This window comes from Mesoplodon densirostris, chromosome 5 (assembly GCF_025265405.1).
Source record: "Mesoplodon densirostris isolate mMesDen1 chromosome 5, mMesDen1 primary haplotype, whole genome shotgun sequence".
Taxonomy (NCBI): domain Eukaryota; kingdom Metazoa; phylum Chordata; class Mammalia; order Artiodactyla; family Ziphiidae; genus Mesoplodon; species Mesoplodon densirostris.
In genome coordinates, this window is record NC_082665.1 from 15,704,421 (window position 1) to 15,717,289 (window position 12,869).

At 36.6% G+C, this 12,869-nt stretch overlaps 1 protein-coding gene across 6 annotated transcripts in view; it reads left to right on the forward strand.

The window, feature by feature from the left end:
- The window catches only part of GRIK1 (glutamate ionotropic receptor kainate type subunit 1), a 446,198-nt gene extending 434,346 nt beyond the window's left edge, over positions 1–11,852 (forward strand). For 4 of the 6 annotated variants that reach the window (XM_060099769.1, XM_060099772.1, XM_060099775.1 and 1 more), the window contains one exon: positions 11,697–11,852. In XM_060099769.1, coding sequence (XP_059955752.1) covers positions 11,697–11,852 — 156 coding nt within the window. Of the gene's footprint in view, positions 1–11,195; positions 11,283–11,696 lie in introns of all 6 variants that reach the window. The other 2 variants (XM_060099767.1, XM_060099768.1) reach the window with 1 other exon arrangement.
- Positions 11,853–12,869: the final 1,017 nt, after the last annotated feature.

A 12,869-nucleotide genomic window follows, 5' to 3' on the forward strand; every position in this document is an offset into this window, starting at 1 on the left:
AATGACCACTAAGACCACAGTGACCCCAAGAGGGGCCATTGCATTTTAAGTGAATTTAGAAAAATAAAAGGGTCTTGAACATAAAAGAAAAATTTTCAAACTCTATTTTTTATGTCACTAGTTTTCAGACTCCAGTGTACATCTGAACTACCTGGGGAAATTATTCAAAATACAGATTATCGGCTGTAACTGCAGAGGTTCCTCCTAAGTAAGTGTAGTTCAGGAATTGGAATTTTTAATGAAACCTGAAAATGAATGCTTAAAACTAGTTGTGCACATTGGTTTGCATAAAAATTAGCTTACATATAGCAGGATTTTTTCTAAAATTAGGTCATGTACATGATTTTTCATTAAAATTATCTTCAATAAGGGGTTTTTTAAAATAGTTTTTCTTACATGAGTTTTCTTCCAACAATCCTAAATACCATTGTTTTACTGAAAAATAGTTAGTAAGCATGAGTTTCTATTAAAATTAACTTGAATACAGCAGAGTGACTTCAAATTAGGTGGTAAGTGTGAGTGAGTTTTTATTAACACTGGCAGATTATCTGTGGATTATACTCTGAGAAATATTGTTTAAAGTTAGGAAGAGAGCAGAGAGGTATGAACAGATTGAAAAATACATCAACAACTATGGAGCATGTAATGTTGTCTAATTTGTTTCTTAACAAGGCTGTATAACCTAATGCAATAAGGGAAAAACTAAAGCTTATTTTGTTTTAGACTAAAATTATAAATTGAATTATTTTAAAGTTTTTCCAGCAAAATTAGAACTACCTAAGGAACACATGTTAGATAGAGATTGTGCCTTTAGGAAAATCAACTGGATTATATGATTATAAACCTATCCAAGGAAAATTATTTCTAAATACCTCATTGCATTTGCCTAGCACTATATTATGTTCTATATGAGCCATCTGTGGCAAAGCAGAAAAATAATGGATACCAATTAGTTTCAAAGCCCATGACCCTTATACTCTAAGGTCTATTTCCTAGTAAGCAATTTAAAAATAGCCTGAACAGCCTTGAAAAGCAAAAGGAAAGCAAAGTATTCTTACTTCCTATACTATTTTCTGCTCATCTCACTGTGCCAAGTGGCATTATTAATTAACTCTTATTGATAATGAAACAATTCTGCTCAATGTGCAGTTTTAACTTGCCTTTAGGAACCATCTCATTATGCTTCTCACAGTTATGGAATTTTATGTCCAGATGCACAAGCATATTAAAATCATTCTTGCTTTCAAAATCCTTTCCACAGAGACTGGTATCATGGAAAATGGGATTCTCCTTTAAATTTTCAAAGAAATTGTATTTGCAAAGAGAAAGGCATTCTTGTGATAGAAAACCAACATTACAAATGTGTTATGTGGTTTCAGCACCCTGCAGAATCTGAGCTTTGTAGTTGTCAGCCCAAACATGACTAATTGGCCGTACTGCAGAGCAATGATTTTCCACATTACAATGTATACATCCAGATACACACAAAAATAATGAGTAAAACCTGAGTGATGTAAAGAAGTTACTGTAGTTCTCCTTAGTGATTAAAATTTTTAATTTAGCTTAGCCAGAATTTTTTGTCTTTTTTCAACTGGAGGGTTCAGACTTAAAATATTAAAATATTCCGATTTTCCAACTTCAAAAACGAATGTTCTTCTAATCACTTAGTCTTTACCAACCATAAGAACTAAAAAACTACCGTCTATAGATAGCCTGCTCTCATTTGGTATTTATCTTTCCTCGTGGTCACTTGGCACATTATCAGATATCCAAGTGTCCTTGGTTTTATTTCTTCTGTAGTCTGATTAACTTATTTAGCAAGTGATTTGGAAAAGTCTTTCTAATCAGATTATTTCTGTAATTGTGTAAAGAGGCTTTTCTTTGCCTGGAAACCCAAACATTCATTAATTAGCAGAAAGGCCAAAAAGCAATTAACATCCATTTAGAAATAACTTTTCAAATGTACAAGTTGGCACCACCATGTAAACTAAACTCTGAAAGATGTTTGTGGCCCAATGGAAAGGTGACTTGGGAATCACAAGCCAAGAATCCAAGTCTCTGTACTGCTGCTGAATGGCTATGTGTCTTTAGGCAAGTCATTGTACTTCCCTCATCCTCAGTTCTGTCATCTGTGGAAAGAGGGGGTTGCAGTTAAAGTTCTCTTCCAAGCACTGTATTTTTTAATTCTAGTAGAAAGTGGGAAGAAAGTTAAAATGTAGAAGCAGTGAAAAAAAAACTTGGAGAATTTATGTATATATATATATATATATATATATATATATATATATATATATATATATATGCACACACACACACTTAAGCATATATGTATATACATTAACATATTTGTATATATATATATATATATATATTTATTAATATTGTGTGGTTATGTTGAACACATTAAATTCTTATGGTAATAAACAGAATTACCTTGCCCTGCCAATAGTTAGGATAGAATGTCTGGCTCTGGATATAGAGAAAAACAGCTATCATAGCATCAAAGACTGAGAGGGTTCCCATCCAATAAATCATAAGCAAATCATTACAAACACAGGGAAGATTTCTGAAGTAGAATATTTTTTTACTTTGGTGAGCCTATAGACTAGGTATAAAAAAGGGAGCAATAAACTTAGGGAGCTATTCGAAGCTATGAAACCAATTAATCACGATTCCAGAAAGAGGGAGATCAATGGGGCTGGAGTGCTCTGGAAACTCTCTATTCTGTAAGTGGAACTTAAATAATTGCTAAAGAGAGACGAAAGGAAACAAAGGAAAAGGATGATGTGCTTTTATTTTCCATTGATTTTACCCCTACCTTCCTCCACCATCAAGCATCAAGATTTTTATATGTATTGCTTGCAAGCTAGAGATGACTGAAACTCTTAGCTTTTCAGTTTTAAGTGGATTTTACAAACTTGTAGCACAGACAAAAATCATAAAAACCATGGCTTTCAATCTTCACAGCTAAGTGCTTTGTTAAATAAGTTAGTTGTTTTAATTCAAAAAGTTTATGTCTAATTAGCAAAAACTAAAACCCAGAGGGTCAAGGTTGAGGAAATATACATAATAATGTTCTCCTACCTCTTTTTCCAATTCCTGACCCATTTTTGACCACTAGGAAAGAAAGAAAATATTAAAGGGAAATCATTAAGCTTAGATGCTACCCGAATCTCTGAGAAGGCCTAATGACCATCCCTGAGCCAAGTCCTAACTTAGAGGGACAGGAAAATAGAAACCTCAGAAAATTTCAGGGCGGATCCTGAACAGAAAGTGCCATTGTTGTGTTCACAGTTTGTAAACCAGGAGACGGCAAGACATGTAGAGATATCATACATCCAACTGTCTCCTGAATGGTAGAATACCAATGTCTAGGCAGTGATCCTTTGAACAGCTTCATAGTCTTGCTTAACCTCAAAACATTCCAGGGAAAGCATCTAAAAATTCATGGCCTTTCCCAACAAAGAGCTTTGTGGAAGGGCTGAGAGAACCAGTGGATTGGAAGATTTGAGGCTGGAAGGGGAACGATTCAGTGTAGACCTGACATGGAGACCATGGTGAGACCACAGGCATCTCAGATGATGCAGCAGAGATAGAGAGCAGCATCCATGGCCTGGCAGGATGTCACACCCCAGGGGGAATCAAAAGGATAGAGGGTGGCCATGGACCAGCTGCTCTCACTATCACCAATGCCAAGACCCTCTATCAACCTCTCCTAAGCCCAGACACCCCTGGAAAAGAAAAAGGGAGAAGGGAGTTGGGAAGAGGCATGTATTATCTGAGCCATTAACCAAGCGAAAACTTAGTTTTAAACCAAAAGTGAGTTACCTTGAGTTGACAAGATCCACTAGCATATGGGGACCGATAAGCTACGGTGAATTCTGTTATTTTTTTAATGGCATTGCGTAGTTTTTTTGTTTTCTGTGTTCTGTATACCTGGGTTTGTAGCTTGAGAAAAAAGTGTATCCACTACATGTGGGTATAAGCTGGTACCCCAAGGACTCCCTGTGCTATATCTATGGGTACTATGGGGATCTGAAAACCTACATCAGAGTCAATTTACCTCAAAGGCAGGGCCATTCTCTGCATGAAAAGAGGCATGCAAAGAATTTATTGGCATTTTATTTTTATGGCCCTAACTCAGCTTCTGAGTTGCCAGAAGGACCAGGCCTTCTTCTCTGTGAAATGAGGGAACATCAGTCCCCATGGTACTAACTCAGGCTATCAGAACAGAGCCTGGTCACGTTCATATGATACCAAATCCAGAGGAAGCATGCAGGCTCCTAGCTTGCAAGAGGGGCTGATGCAGGCTTTGGAGATGTAAGGAAGACAAAGAAAAGCTAGAGGGCTGGAGAAGAAAGTTACATTGGCCTCTTGCCATGACTCCAGAGAGGAGAAGACACTGTGGGCACTTTAGTTTGGCATGCAGACCAACATTTATGCCACTTTTAGGCAAATAGAGCTGCTTACCCTTGGGCATGTGAGCCCACCTGAAGTTTATCCTCACTGCAGAAACAACTGTCTGTTCTTCGGCCATCAGGCTTGAATGGGATACCCGTCTGCCACTTCTGTGCCCTTTCTGAGGCAGCTGCTCTTGAGACTATTCAGAGGCCATGGGAGACAGAGGACAGTTCTCCACTCAAGTGACTGCTTCCTTTGAGAGTCTAGGACAGAGAGTGGGCACAATTTCCCTGTGTTCTTAGGTCCCCTCACCTGTCAGGCTATTTTCCTTGTCCCACCTCTTGGGAGTTTAACCCCAGAAGTGGCAAGTGAGGGGGCCCTTCTAAGGTGTTCCTCAGCGTCTAGGATGCATCATCACCTTGTTGGATGTTTCTCCTTGAAAGCAGACACTGAACAGTCCTATCTCCACCACTATGCCCAGTCCTATATGCTGGATCCTGAAGGCTCTAAGGCAAATTTACAATTCAAAGCACCATCTTTTTTCTTCTTTCAAACACCTGGCTGTTGTAATTAATTGCTTCAAAGATGGCAATAGCTTCCATAGGTCTATACAGGTTTATTTAAGAACTCAAAGCTGCAATTTACCTTTTTTTTAATTTTCTATGTCATTCTACCCTGTGGGCAATGCATATAAAAGCTTTTGTTGCAACTGTAAAAGTAGAAAAAAGAGTTGAGATTCAGAAGAATTGGAAAAAGTACATAAATCAATATCAAAATGTTCTGCCTCAGTGTTAACTTCACATTCCAAAGTTTTCTACAAAATTATCACTAAGGTTAAAAGAGAATAAATTTTCCTATACCCTAAGAGCTTGGGAGTATAGCGCTGGACAGCCACCCCAAGTGAAAAATGTAAGAATTCTTTAAAAAATGTGTATATATGTATATATATATATATATATATATATATATATATATATAGAGAGAGAGAGAGAGAGAGAGAGAGAGAGAGAGAGAGAATAACATTCAACATTATAGTTACATTTAATTTAATAGAAGAAAAAGTTTTCTAAATAAAATATTTAAATAAAAATGGGGGCTTCCCTGGTGGCACAGTGGTTGAGAGTCAGCCTGCAGATACAGTGGACACGGGTTCGTGCCCCGGTCCGGGAATATCCCACATGCCACGGAGAGGCTGGGCCCGTGAGCCATGGATGCTGAGCCTGTGCGTCCGGAGCCTATGCTCTGCAACGGGAGAGGCCACAACAGTGAGAGGCCCGTGCACTGCAAAAAAAAAAAAAGAAAGATGATCCTTTGTATCTGGCCCCATCAAGTAACCTTGTGTCCCCCATAGATATATTTTTTTGGTTTAAAGACCTCAGATTGGAAAACAAAGAATTCTAGGGCATGCCTTCATGCAAAGAATTAGAAGCTTAAATCTAGAATCTGAGAGAGCCAAAATGTCAGCATCAAGCCTTAGGTGTAGGAACAAAAATGAAATAGGGAAAAAAAGAGGTGAAGGGACATAAAGATGGTGAAAACATGGCATTAAAAGGAGCTAGGAAAAATGCGTTAGGGATGTCTACGTGCTATAGCCAAAGGAAGACAAGACAGGGCTGTAGGGAGTGGTTACCAATGAAGAGCCAGTTTAAAGCATCAGCAGGGAAATGGTCTGTGAAAGGAATGGGTGCTGGGTCACAGGTGAGGATAAGGGCGGGAAGCACACTTTGACATTTTTGTTCAGTGTTGAAATTTCCTCCACCTGAGATTTTTGGCACAGACTTAGGAGATGAGAATCAGCTTCTTCATTAGCTACTGGGTACAATTCATCATAACCACTATTCTGAAAGCTAATATGGTGACTAACTCTCAACCTCACAGATCCATTTTTTAAAAATCCTAAGGATGGTTACATGAAAGATGACCAGGGATTCTGAATAAACCCAGAAAATTGGTAAAACCAGAGTAAATGATGCCTAAATTCTGAGTTCTGGAACACGAGAACTGCACACAAAGATGGCGCCTGTATAGTTACTCCAAGACTCCCCTTCCCTATTCCTTCCTGTAATTAATGCAGGATGATTAAAGTCTGATCACTGTTCTTAGATTATCAATTATCCTGTGAAGAAATAAAACACTTGTGCAGATAGGTGACCAGACTGTCCAAAGCCTTCAGGTAGCAAACATACGAGTAGGATTCTTCTGTCGTGTTCCTTAAAAAAATTCCTGACTCTAGGCCCAAAGCATGTTGAACATTATAGGTTTACACCACATTAGACCTCAGAGCTTAAAAGTATTAAGAATGTGAATGCTTAGTCCTTCTTGTTTAAAAAAATCCATTGAGACACTGTCTCCACACAGCTACGGCAATAATTTGACAAAACCAAGGAAATAATAGTAATAGTAGTAATAATCGCATTATTTCTCAGCAACCTATCCCCTCTGTATTTACTTATATTCTATATTTTACTGAGAACGGTCTTTACAAAAGACTTCAAATCACAGCCTGCCTTTAAGTTAAAGAAGATCTATACATAAAATGAAAGATTTTTACTATAAAATGACATTAATGTTATCTATATCCTTCTTTTCTTCTAAGCATATGGTGAAAATTTACTAGACAATGTCACAGAACACTTCAAATGTCTTTGAATAAGGAGCCTAATAAATTAAAGGGAGAAAACTATAAAAAATGTAAAATCTGTATTATATTCTTGGCTAGGCCAGACCTTCTAAAAACTAATTTGTCAGAAAAACCCTTAAAATTACGTATTCAAAGTAGTTCTTCTAAATGTACCAATGAACGAAAGCACTGAATACATAAATGTTAAATATACAGCGAGAATCAATCTGATACTCACATCTTGATGCCAAGTTTGCAACCAGTATGAAAGCTTAGCCTCGGTTCTTTCAATATTGTAAACTACAATCAAATTCTAACACACAACTTTTCCTACAGCAAAAAAAAGCATTCTCCGCCCTAGACTTTTTTTTTCCCTAAGGCAGTTTATTTTAAGTACAAAACAAGAAGAACTTGATTAGCTCCTCCCAACCTTTCCAGGGCAGTATTTGCAATAAAAGGATGAAGGTATCAGGAGTGGAGAATAATTTATGTTCAGGTTCACTCTAGTACCAAGAAATCAAATATTTGGGGCTAATCCAAAGGAGATGTCATGCAGTCAGCAATTATAAAGAGAAACAATCCAAAGGGGGATGTAAAGGAAGGCAGGAGAAAGGAAAGAAAAGGGACTCATGAGGGATACACCACGGGCACTGAAAAAGTGGAGAAGAGGGATGACATTCTGCAGAATAAAGAAGCAGGTCCTTCTCCTTTTAAAGCCAAGAGAGCTACAGTGTTAGTTGAAGTTTCAGCCACAGTCTCTAATAGACTAACTTCTATTTCTCAGTTTCCTTTCTTCTATGAGAGAAGTCACACATACACACAAACACACACTCACACCTAACTTTATCTTTGGATAGTGCCAGGAACAGCAAAACTGGCAGTCACCTTATTTACTACTGTAAATTTCTTTATAAGTGAATTTTCTTATCAAACTGATCATCATGGGGATTCATTGTAAATGGGTCCATATGCACAAAGATGATAATACTTTTAAATGGCAAGGAACTGCAGTTAGTTTCCATTCTCTTCTTATAGATGAGCACCTATCATGGGCAAGATACAAGCTGTCATAAAGCCTATTATTACATAAACACCAAAACATGTTATGGGCTGTGTAAAACAAATAATAATAGGCACTGAAAATTCTATGCTTTAAACATGTATAGAACCTACTTGAACTAAAACTCTGATATAAAATTTCAAAGGAATTGGTGCAGAGAAGGGCATACAAAGGTTAAAATTAAAGAAGCATCAAATTGTCATTGTTTTTCCACTTCACTAAAAAAAAATAGACAGATAGATAGATGATAGATGATAGATCAGGGAGTGCTGTAGACTTAAAATATTTCTAGTGATGTATAACATTTTATTTTAAAGAAAGAGAATACTTACTATGTGCCAGGTATTATGCTAAGTGTTTTATGTATGTCAACTTAATGATTCTCATAATAGTTCTATGAAAAGGACTCTACTATTGTTTCCATTTTACAGATAAGAAAACTTGAGTCAAAGAGAAAATAAACACCCTGTTCAGTGTAACACAGCTACTAAGCAGCATAGCTGAAACTTCAATTCCAGCATTCTGACACCAGGAGCCAACTCATAGCTATAATTCATGGTGATGTATGTAGATTCACTAAAAATATGAATTCCATCCACCAGAGAAAAATGGGAGGACCTAGGATCCAAGCTACCAGGGGACTTTAGAGTCTGCAAAGCACTGGAGGATACTGCTGCAGTATCCTACCCCTAGTTTCCCTGCCTTTAGAGCAAAGCAGCTAGGTGGACACCATTATGCTTGATACTTTCTAATGAAGGAGTTTAGAAATGTAAACCTTCATGCTTTAAATATAGTTTTTTCTGTGGCTGTATGAACATGAAGGGGTTCATGAAAACCAAGTCCAGAAGTAAAAGTTGTGGAAAGCAACTATAATTTTGATCCTAGTTCAGAAGCTCAGTCTTTATATGTTATATATGTTTTTAGTTCTTAGATTACAATAGGCAAATTGATTAATGAATATGAGCCCTTCTCATGCCACTCTGTGCTGAAAGATGACCTTCACAGTTTCATTTCCTGTGGATATGAGAGTGTGTGGTTTGCTCAAGTTCATGGCTGGTAAGGGCCTTAAAGGTCATCTTTCTTTGTGACTACAGCAAAAACTTGGAAGCAGAAAGGTCAGCCCCAATATCTTGCCATTTTCTTTTTGACAGTTGGAGACAAAGTAAAAATCAAAAAGAAATCACAGTTTGTGACCAAAGACAGAGAAACCAGACCCCTGATAAAACTATATTTATATTCACTCTCACACAGGCAGCAAGAAATAAATACCCAGGGTTAATCAAAAAAGAAAAAGAAAAAGAAAGAAAGAAAAGAAAAGAAAAGAAGCTTGTTGTATTTTAAGGCAATAAAAAATTTGGAGGAGGATTTTGTTCTTAAAGAAAAAACCGATACATATTGTCAAGATAAGATCCATGACTGCTCCTTTACCCAAAAGAGGTTAAGGAAGGATTTCAAGTTGTGTAGTAAAACTGGTTGTGTCATAAAACTTGTTGTGTCTTCCACATGAGTCACATCTAGAGACCCTTTTTTTGTCGTTTCATTGCAAAACAAAGTGAAGAGTCTAAAATCAAACATTTGAGAGTTCAAATAAAACAAAAAGATTATAATTTCTTAACATGTTTTATGGAGAAAGAATCCACAGAAAAGGCTTTATAATAATTTAATAAAAAGAATTAATGATGGTGTAGCAGATTTCAAGTGAAAGCAATTAAGTTTGGGGAGTCAGACAGGCTGAGTTCAAATGCAAGCTCTTCATCTTATGAGCCATATTTCTTAGGCAAGTTACTTAAATCTCTAATAGTAAATTTCCCCATCTATATAATGGGCATAATAACTCTTTCTTTATAAGGCTGTTGTGAGGTTTATGTGTAACAGCGTATGTAAAATACTTGACACTCCTTCCTTCCCTCTCTCCCTTCCTTCCACTTTAATGAACTTTCTGAAACCAGAAATGTCCTGTGCAAAAAAACTTTCTTCCATTCAGATAAATTTCTGAACAAAGTTTGCCAAACCCCAATACAACACTGTCTACCACAGTGACACTATAAAATACCCATTCCATCTTAGCAGCAACACAAATTTCACATCACATAATGTTACAAAAATTATATCTCATTTGTGACATACTGGCTGTAGCATTTTTTGAAGTATAATTCATGGAAAACATTTCTGAATTTTCCTTTGCATGGCCTGACACCCTCTCAATTCACTGAAACCACAACTTACCATTTGAAAGAAAATTAACATGCGTGACCTGAATTTTCAGTTTCATACCATAGGAAAGTGGAAATGAAATTCAAATCCTATAAACACTTAGATATAAAAGAGACGAGAACTCATATGCAAACTGCTAGGTTTTTTTTAGAGGTGTATGTCTGGTAAGCGGATAATTTATACCTAGAATCTAAATTTGTAAGTCTGGTTTTCAAATCAAGTAGATAAATTAAAAATACTACTTATATCAAATACATCAGCTCTTTTATAGAACAAAGTGGAGTGTAAATTTTCAAAAAAACATGTTGCACATTGATACCCAAGGACCACAGAAGACATTCCATACTCTGCACACATGGGGCACCAATTTCTTCCTATCAGGCACTCACATCCTAAAGAAATCATCTGGTGACATGTTATCATTTGGCTTTCAACTATGTCTATTTTGTGAGTTAATGGTAAAGGAATAATGCTTGCACTTCCATAAACTTTACCAAAGCCTTTGGGTTTTTACAGAAAGTTTTAGGAGCAATCTCATCAAAAACAACACTACTTTGTAGAAATCTCTATACAAGCAGAAATTTGTCACTCAAAGATCTTATCTTGGCTGGAAGAAATGACAGCAAATTATGTCTTATTACACCATTTATATATTGCGCATGTGAACAGAATAGTGTAATTGTAATATATATGCATATATATGCCATCTGCATATGCATAACATTTTATAATCATAATTCCATTTTTGTTTTGTATTATGCCATCGTCTTTGCTGTGCAGTTCAGTACCATATTATTTTCATTTCAACCACAGCTGCATCATTGCTGCTGCCAGATCTCTCTGTTTTTTTGGAGAAAATATACAATTTAAAATTGTTTTTTTTTTCTTTTTTTTTATCAGAAAGGAAAGTCATCAAGAATTAGATTTTATTTTAGGAACAAAGTAAGGTTTCATGGGAGAAAAAAACAAAGCCTTGGTGTAGAGAAGGTTTGTTCATTTTCTATAGCATTACTGAAGTGTCCGTATGCCTTGATAATCCTATCAATGTTTGGATCATCTCACTGGGGGAAATGACTTAATTTAACTCTATTTTGGTGTCTCCGCAAAGGTAAGTTGTCTATTTTGAGAGCCTACCTGGGTAGTTTTATGCTACTTCATTTGTGAATAAAACCCCAAAGTTTGTCCAGCTCACTTGTCGAATCAGTTTCCACAAGTAGAAAAGGTTGGGGGTGGGGAGGGCAGTGGGTGGAGAAGGTGGTGTGGGAACTGGCTGGGGATTTACCTGTGGCACAGTTATCTTAGACCAATATCTCATAATCATAAAAACCTAGACAAGAGACAGATCAAGAAACCATGGAGCTAGTGGGTTAAACTGATGCTCTATTATTTCATGTTCTCTAGTGCCTCTCTTTCAATGCCATCATGGAAGAACTGGGAATCTCACTCAAAAATCAGAAAAAGTTAAAGAAAAAGTCGAGAACTAAGGGTAAATCTTCCTTCACAAGTATCCTTACTTGTCATCAAAGACGAACTCAGAGAAAAGAGAGTGTGGCATGAGCCAGGAAAACACCTGTAGGAAGCTTTGAGGAAGAAAAACATATGCTCGCTACAGGTTTTTGGAGAAAGGATTTCTGACAACTGTGCTTCCATATATCTATATACATAACTTGATTATGCATACAGATATAAGAAATACAAAACTTTCAAAAGCTCACATAGACAGAGATTACTTGGGAAGCAGCACGGATTATTTTGAAATGAATTTGTATGTTCACTTATTTCACCTTTTCTCTTTCATCCCAATAAATTGCTGTGTGTTCTTTCTAAATAATAATAAAACAACAGGGTTTTTTTTTTCCAGAATAAGTTTGAGTGTTGGTTTGTTCCCCATTATTTGCTCTTATTCACAATGTTTGGTTTCCAAGTATCAGAAGCTGTCTACTTTGCTATTTTGATGAATCCTCTTACCTTTTCAGCCTGATAGAACAATTTCTGACTGAGTTTAAAAAATTCTTTTAGTTTATACCAAATACCTAGTGATTATAGTAAAATGAAACCATTCATTTTTGTGTTTTAAAATCTAATTTTATAAATAGTTAACTGGTACTTGGAACATCTGTGAATATAAAAGGATACTAAAGAGGGAAGATTCATTCAAAAAAATAAAAGTGTCCACCACATTTGAGGCACCATTCTAGGTTCTGGGGATACCACGGTAAGGAAGAGAGATGTGGTCCCTGCCCTCACATATATTATAATAAAATGAACAACAACAAAAAAAACATTCTATTACCCAAAGGAGGATTAAGCACTTCCTCAATGGAGGTCAGAAGCTGCTGGAACATGCAGTAGTTTTGAACCTGGGATGGGACAAGGGAGTCTTTCTGGAAGAAGGTACAGCTAAGATCTGAAGGAGGGTGAGTTAATCTAGTGCAGAGAGAGACATCAGATGGAGAAGGCAAGCATTCCAGCTGAGGAAGTAGTTATTCTAAGGCACTGCAATAAGAGAGAACTAGGGCCAGAATGACGGAGGAAAAAGGAGTTTGGTGGCTAAAATGCATGGAGGTACAATGG